This window comes from Rousettus aegyptiacus, unplaced genomic scaffold (genome assembly GCF_014176215.1).
Source record: "Rousettus aegyptiacus isolate mRouAeg1 unplaced genomic scaffold, mRouAeg1.p scaffold_m13_p_12, whole genome shotgun sequence".
NCBI classification, from domain to species: domain Eukaryota; kingdom Metazoa; phylum Chordata; class Mammalia; order Chiroptera; family Pteropodidae; genus Rousettus; species Rousettus aegyptiacus.
This window is the reverse complement of record NW_023416287.1, coordinates 83,228,343-83,236,277: the sequence shown is the minus strand read 5'-3', so window position 1 is coordinate 83,236,277 and position 7,935 is coordinate 83,228,343. Positions and strand designations below refer to the sequence as shown.

General features: G+C 38.1%; 1 protein-coding gene and 1 pseudogene across 2 annotated transcripts in view; both read right to left on the bottom strand.

Annotated features, from left to right (window-relative positions):
• Positions 1–1,594: 1,594 nt before the first annotated feature.
• The window catches only part of MALT1 (MALT1 paracaspase), a 48,555-nt gene continuing 42,214 nt past the window's right edge, over positions 1,595–7,935 (bottom strand). For both annotated transcript variants that reach the window (XM_016129166.2, XM_016129167.2), the window contains 4 exons: positions 7,337–7,486; positions 5,228–5,385; positions 3,929–4,054; positions 1,595–2,870 (listed from right to left, as the gene is read on the bottom strand). In XM_016129166.2, coding sequence (XP_015984652.2) covers positions 2,424–2,870; positions 3,929–4,054; positions 5,228–5,385; positions 7,337–7,486 — 881 coding nt within the window. In that variant the 3' untranslated portion in view covers positions 1,595–2,423. The remainder of the gene's footprint in view (positions 2,871–3,928; positions 4,055–5,227; positions 5,386–7,336; positions 7,487–7,935) is intronic.
• On the bottom strand, positions 6,304–6,420 carry LOC118610278 (annotated as a pseudogene).

The following is a 7,935-nucleotide window of genomic DNA, read 5'->3' as shown; positions in this document are numbered from 1 at the left end:
ATCCATGGCTTTGGGCTGAGAAACTGTTTTATGCAAACCAAAGCTAACTTGGAAGGGGAGTATGTAAACATAAAAGCAGAGTCGTTCTACATGAAACAGAGGTGGGGAGCCCCACTCCTACCCTTTCAGAGGAGCTACTCTGAACAGATGGAAAGTCACAGGTATGCGGTCATACTTGTGGGTACGAGGGTATGAGGTCAACTGTCAGAACAGGAAATTGGCACAGGAGACAAAGCCACTTGATGAGGAACAGACTAGAGGACACTGAGGTCAGATGGCAATGTCTGCACCTGAGTCTGACAGCCCAGGGGACAGAGATCCCTGGAATATGTTATAAAAGGGATGGGTCTTAGAGAAAACACTAAAACTTTATAATCTGCTAATGACCATTCTATACAAAGTTGAGTGGAAAAACTCTCCAAAGAAAGCTGTGTCCTGTTATAGTGGTTACATCATGACTCGCAGATATCAGGATACAGAGCAACTGTTAAGATGGAAAACAATGTTGAAGCCCCTATATAATCAGAATGAAAAATAATTTAAAAAGAAAAAAAAATTCTTATGAAAATTCTTTAAAAAAAAAAAAAACTTTTAACACTTGTCCGTCAGAACTCTGTTCTGTTGAGCATAATATAGCACCATCACTAATTTTAGGTCAACTCCTTTGGAGTGTTTTGGAATGTGGCCCGTGATTTTCACACTTAAAAGATGGTAAATTACTTTCTCCTTTAAGAATGTGTCGATACTTAAAAAATATTTTTCATATACTTAGAATGAAATATTAAGCCGCACTGTTAACGTGCTTACACCATCAGAAATCACTGTTGGCATTTGTTCTGCTGTGTTGGAAAACCAGCAAGACGAAGTTATCAAATCCGAGATGTCATGGTTTCTTGCAAACTTCAGATGAAGATTTATATCTCTTAGGATACTTAATACTCCATCAAATATGAGCACTTAATGTTATAGCATGTTTGTGTCGATTTGGCACGTATTATTCAACAATTGTGCATCCTGTCTGTATTGGACAGTAAGCAGCAGCACTGTGGAAAAAAATACCGGGCTGTGTTCTAGGTTGGAGAGACATCCTGCCTCTGCCATTTGCCAGCTGGGCTACCCAGGGTGAAGGAACACTTTGGGTTAGCTTCACAATTAGTTTCTTCACACCTGAATTGCAAGGCTGTCAAGAGGTAAATGAGACCCCCCCCTGCCCCCCCCGTGTGTAAAACATTTATACCTACCATGTAGAAAGCGATACGCCCCACTGCGAAGGCTTACTCGCTTTCCTTCCTTTGCATCAAGATTTACACCTTAAGCTTGGATAATATTGATGAACTATTCACTCTACTAAAACGGGAGATGCGAGCTGCCTTTTAACAAGTGAGTGTGGGTGGAATAGTGAATAGGAAAGGAAATAGTTTGCCCAGAAAGGTGGACATTTCTTGCAATATAAGCAAATTCATCCAAAATTGTTTTTGAATATGTGATTATTTTGAAAAATTATTTGCAAACATTCACTTCCAGCCATGATGAAATGACAGACTTGGATTTACTCTTCCATTAAAAAAAAAAAAAACTAGGAAGCCAGATAAAATATAGGAAACAATCATTTTTAGCTATTGGACAAGGAGCACAGGACGGCAGTCCCTGAGGAAAAGAAACAAATGAGATACACACGTGGTTCTCAGTATTCAGGCTACAGCAGAGGAAGGTTTGGGAATCCTAGGTATTTTCTTGACAGTTGTACTGTGGCGATGTAGGAGAATTTCCTGTTTTAAGTCAGTATACACTTAAGTATTTATTTAGAGGAAAAAGGGTAACTTACCTTTGCATAGCTTAGGAAAAAATGTCACATATATATGTGTAAATACACATACAAAAATTCACATACATCCATGAGACAAAATGATAAACATGGAAAAACATTACGATTTAGGGAATCAAGTGAAGAGAATATGAGAATCTTTGTGTTAGTTTTGTGACTTTCCTCTAAGTTTAGAAATGCTTCGAAATTTAAAAAAATATTCAAAGCCTGGTGCTAGCAACTTTTATGTAGAAAGACTCAGCTGACCCATCTCTCCAGCTCAAAATGCAGTTTGACTAAACTCAAAACACAATGCAAAAAAACTGGGAATTACTTTACATTTACTTATTTTGTACAAATAAACATATACACATCCATATGTTACTTCTACAGAACAAATCAGTCAATTTGCAACATCTTCAAAGAGAAAGAAGAGGAATTCTGTGACTAAATAACAGAATTCCAAAATCCCAAAGTCCCGAGTTAGCCACGAAATAGCTGGTACCAATTCTCTCTCTCTAAAGACATGTACTTCCTCTTTCACAGTATCTCACTTTACATAAGTGCTGTTGTTTATGAGGCATCTCGTCATTACGGTAACTTTCCAAAACCGAAGAGGTCACTTTTCAGCAATTCTGAGCCCGTCGGAGAAGGTGAATGGAAGTTCCTCAGTCGTCTCGACTGGCACGTTACTTCTGCCAAACCGACAGGAGTAGTGGTGAGTGTGGTGACTTGAGAGGAGAGCGTCCGCAGTCCGGCTGCAGTGGCAGCTGTCTGGCGGCATGACGTCACCTGAACTGCCGAGGTGTGAGTGGTAAACGCCCAGGAAGGAGTCTGGAGAGGAATGGTATTGCCCGGCTCCGGCTCCCGCCGCGGTGGAGGCCGAGCTCTGGTAAGGGCCGTTGCACATGAGACAGGTCTGAAAGCAAGTCTTCCTCCCCAGGCCTCGATGAATGTCTAGCTTGGCGATGAGAGGTTTTCCGACGTTCACTTCCTGCTTCTCCTCTATGGTGTCCTCCAATCCTGAGTACTGGTACGACAGACACACCGTGAAGACCAGGTGTTCCTGAAAAGGACAAGGCGGCTTTGTCATTTGCGTCTGAGTCTTACAATACAACGCATGTGCAGGAAGAAACAAAAACAAAACTAACAACAAAGAAATTCCACTCTCATTCTCCTTTCCCAGGTTCCAAATCCTCAAGGCATCGTTTATGCCTTCCCTACGCTCAGAAAGGTTGGCTAAATCATCTTCCTTCTCCCCCACTCAATACTGTGAATTAGTATAATTCTAGTTCTCACTACTGAAAGTAGTCACGATTACAGAGATCTTATATTGTATTCCTGACAAACAGTGAAAAGGTATTTTCCAAGCAGTGGGGCTGGGGAAAGAGCCTTTAATGAAACAATAATCTAGCTTTTTCACATCTAGCTCGAAAAGATTAGCTGTTTTAAAAATATTATGAAATAATAATCCACTATCAAAGGGGGAGAAGCGCAAATGACTCAGATAACGGGCTGTATTTCAAAGGTAAAAGACTATAAGTAGATTAGCCACGACCAGGGTGACAACAGGTCCATGTCTGTCGTCCTTGTGTAACTGTCAGTAGTGCCCATTTCATTCCTCGAGTTTGGGCTAATGCAGTCTATGGTCATGCAGCTATAAATAAATTAAAAACTCAGATTTGGCAAGATGATGCTTTTATTAGAAAGTTCAACCATATAGAGGTAGCTTCAGATTTGTAAGTCAATAAGAAATGAAAAAGGATAAAAATAAATTCAAATTCCACTTTGCCATTTGTTTCGTAGAAAGTCACAGGACTAGGAAATGATTATTTGAAAATGCTAAAGGTATTTAAAAGCAGACTACGCTCCACATGTCTGATTTTTCAACAGCATGGAGGGTAATCACAAATACTCTCACGCAAAAACCCTCAGGCATCGTCAGAAACATAATATGATAGGAAAAGGGTCTCTGCTAAGACTCTCTGTAGGTCATTTATCTGTACTTCAATTTCATACTCAGTGAAGCAGCACATAATACAAGGTTCACCCAACGAAACGAGTTTTCACTTTCATACAGTTTTCCATTGGTATGAATAGGAAATGAACAGGAAAGGCAGTAACCTTTAATTTTTGCAGTGAACTGAGTCTGGTGTAGAGGCAATGCTTGGGAAGGTCCTTCGATACTAAATAGCTGCCCGTCTCCTCAGGCGTCCCTTTATTTGCATCTTTTGGATCAATATCTAGGTCCTGTGAAAATCAATAAAAGTTATTAATGAAATCAATGAAAGTCACAACAATGTCTATGACAATAAAACCATCTTAACAGGTCTTGCCTGCTCATGAATTCTGGCCTGAATAGGTAATCATTTACCCAGGACTAAAGAAACAGTGAAAACGACATTGCAGAGTAATAACAGGAATTTTAAACGTTCTGCTGACACATTTAAAAAGTTAGCTCTGAAAGGATAGTTACTTTCAAACTGTCCCTAGAAACACTTCTTAACCTCAAGATTCCTTTTAAGTTGGAGTCCCATTTGTGTTGGACTCTCCTTCCTTATTCATCATTTTTGGGAAGGTGCAGAGGGACTTACATGATTCCGACATCTAAGAAGAGTACGAGGACATGCCAAAGGCGGCCCTTCCCTTTTTCTTCTTTTGGAGCCAAGCCCTGGCCAAGAGCAGCAGGTCTGCTCTGGTCCTCCAGAGAGAAGTCCTCAGGCTCTGCCCTGCCCAACATCCAGGGAGGCCTGTGCTGGCCAGGGAGTGTTGCCATGACTGGGGGACAGACTTGTCTAATTCTGAGGTTCGGTGCTGGACCATTTGTTCTCACACTAAGCTATGCCCTCCAGGAAGCCTGTACCAGTAGCAAAGGTGATGTTTTAGATTTGCCTGTCTTGCTCCTTGCTTACTTCTCCATATACTACTACACCTATGTAGGAAAGAGAAGTACCGTTTATTGGCTTCCTTAGGCCGAAATGAAACAAATATCACATCTAAATGTTTAGGAAGAACAGTACTAGGCTTCTATTCTTCCAATATACTACCATGACTTGACAAAAAAGGCTTATACTATTGTAGTAACTCATATTGGAAACAGTCTTTAAGGGGAAATAACTCTTGACATATGTAGAGCACATCTTATTCCTTCACATTTGACGTCTTATTTAGAGTACAGGGAATTAAAGGCTTCTTTCCAGGGTGAACTAAAGACATTTCTAAAAATTTAAGGGATGTTGGCAATTAGTTTTTAAATTAATATGACTACGGTTGCTAAAATACAAGTAAGTATTTACATATGTTATATATCGGTATACATATTTCTTTTGTATCACCATTGGCTTTAAATTTTCCAAAACTTAGTCTTCAATAAGTGAGGACACATTATTATATTTTAAGTAAAAGGAAAAAGGAGAGACTTACAAGAGGAAAATCGGTGACGTAGGCATCGCACATTATTATATCAGGTGGTTTGTGGACTATACTTGTATAGATTATCATAACGTTGGAAAACTCAGCTGCAAATCCTAATTGAATCTTGACACCACATTGAAATTTAAGACACATACTTTCTGGAAGTTCTGAAAAAGAACAGTAAGAACACTTTATAAATAATTATTTAAAGAGTGGTAAGTTTTCTGATGATAAGCAGCAAGCAAATATTGTTTATGGGGCAAAATAGAGGTAGAGCTTTTCCTTTTGCTTAAAAATGTTATATAACTAACACTATCTAAAGATTCACAAACAGAATTGAAAAAAGGGAAAAAAAAGCCTAATATTCTGCTGGTCAAGCAAATAAAAATCTTTCATTTACTGTTTTCTTACGGATCTTGCCCCTACACATGTATAATTTTTACAGTAGTGACCAAAAATCTACATATAATTGTAGATCTATTTTTCCTGTTGCTGCAATCTTCATAAAAAGTTTCTAATAAAGTATAATATTACTTGAAGGTTTGTTACCTTAACAATCTTCTAGTGTTGAATATAATATGTTTGGGTTTATTTTTCTATCAGTCAATAGTTTTTATATCCACTCAATGCTTTAGGATCATTAGATAGAGCTATTTAATGGTTCCTCACAATTGTAACAGTTTTCCACTTATACAGACTATAAACATACTGTTTTTACCTTTACATTTCCACAAAGTAACATTAATTTTCAAACAGTCTATCTGTTTGATGGGATTAAAAAATAAATATGCCATCATAGTTTATAATTACTATTTTAATTTGCCATTTTCTATATTTGTTTCTTAATTATTAATATATTTTTAACTGTGTGTATTGTTGAAATTGTAGCCTTTGATTATTGAGAGGGGTCTTGATGTTTCATTTTTTATTTTGCATGAATTCCTTATTATAAAAAATTATCTACTTTTCAAATTTGTTACAAATACTTTCTATCTGGTCTTTTATTTACTTTTTTAGGTGAGACAACCCTTGGTTGATCTCACAGATTGCAAGGACCTTGTCAGTTTACAATCCCATATTTTTTATGCCTATAGCACCTGGTCTTCCTAGGTGGTCTCCCATCCAAGTACTAACCAGGCCCGACCCTGCTTAGCGTGAGATCAGATGGGATTGGGCACGTTCAGGGTGGCATGACCATAGACTCTATCTGGCCTTTTAGTTTCATTTTATAAAAGGTTTTGTTTACTGTTGCTCTTCAGCACTGTAATTTTGTTATTACTGTTTATAGCTTTTTTTAAAGGAAAATAATCAATTTCAATTACATATTCAATTATCTGGAATGTGAAGGTAATATATTTACGGCATTTTATATTTTAATGCGTTTTGATATGTTAATTTACCAAAAATAAATCTTTTCATCTTATGAAAAGATCTTATGTAGAAGCGCCACAAACACAGTGACCTTCAGTCATCTGTAAGGGGTTCACAGCAGAGATATCTGGGACTCTGAGAAAACCCCAAATCTTTATTTCGGTCAACAATTTAAACTTCCTTTTTCACTAAATCACATAGATTTACCAAAGGTAATTAAGTTACAGACACCAATTCCACCTTACTTTTTTTAAATCACCAACCCACTGATTCATGTGTCCAAGACAGAATGCTCAGTAATAGTCATGAGCTTTTTTCTTTCCCTTGTGATCTCATTCAGTATCAACAACCCTACCAAGTACGAACTATTACGCCTCGCGTTTTACAGATAACATGCTTATCGAGTGGCAGGGGCAGGATGAGAACACAGGTCTGATTTTTTGAAACAGAACACCTCGACGGCTCACAATGCAGGAGACGCTAAGGGACGAACTGAAAATTATTTTTAAAATGCTCATACTTTTAATTCTACCGAAGTGAAGAGAATGAGTTAAATAATTTAATATTTCCAACATCAGGGAAATCAGTGTAAACCTTTATAACTGAAACATCTGTTTAGTCTCGGTTCCGCCCACGAGGCTAAAATATTTTCACTGCAAAATTGGGAAGAAAGGTGTATGTTCAGGAGGAAAAAAAAAAACCCGTCGTGTTGTAGAAAAACCTCACAAAAAAACTACTCCACTGTACCGTGCGCCTTGGCCCACTGGAGGTTGCGCACCAGGGACTCCGCGGAGTACGCCGTGCCTTGTATGGGATCGGTGAGGGCTCTCTTCTCAGATAAGCTGCTTCGGATCTCCAGAGCCTGTTTGCCTTTGGTAAGATGACATTTGCCCATATCTAAAAGATAAGAAGTAAGTACTAGTTTTAAGACCAGTATTCTTTCATTATGTTTTAAATATTTTGGCCAAGAGCTGTCCTCCAAAACAGGTTAGAGTCTCAATATCACTTAATTCGCTCAACAAATATTTACTAAGCACCTACTTACTACGTGCCGGACATGGTTCAAAGTGCTAGGGATATGGCAGTGAGCAAACAGATAAAAGTACTGAACCAGCTCACTTCCAAAGCCTGTTTCTCGCTTTTATCTTCTATAATTCTAATAATGAATCTTTAATCTTCTAAGCCTTGAATTTCGCAAAGAGCTAAAAATGTATTTCTTCACTGGATGGGCAGGCACGGTACTATGTCTATGCTCTGTTGAGAAACACATCCATTTATTAACATATGACTACACATCTATGAGAAAGTTAAATTATATTATTTTTACCATAGACTTCAAAGTACAC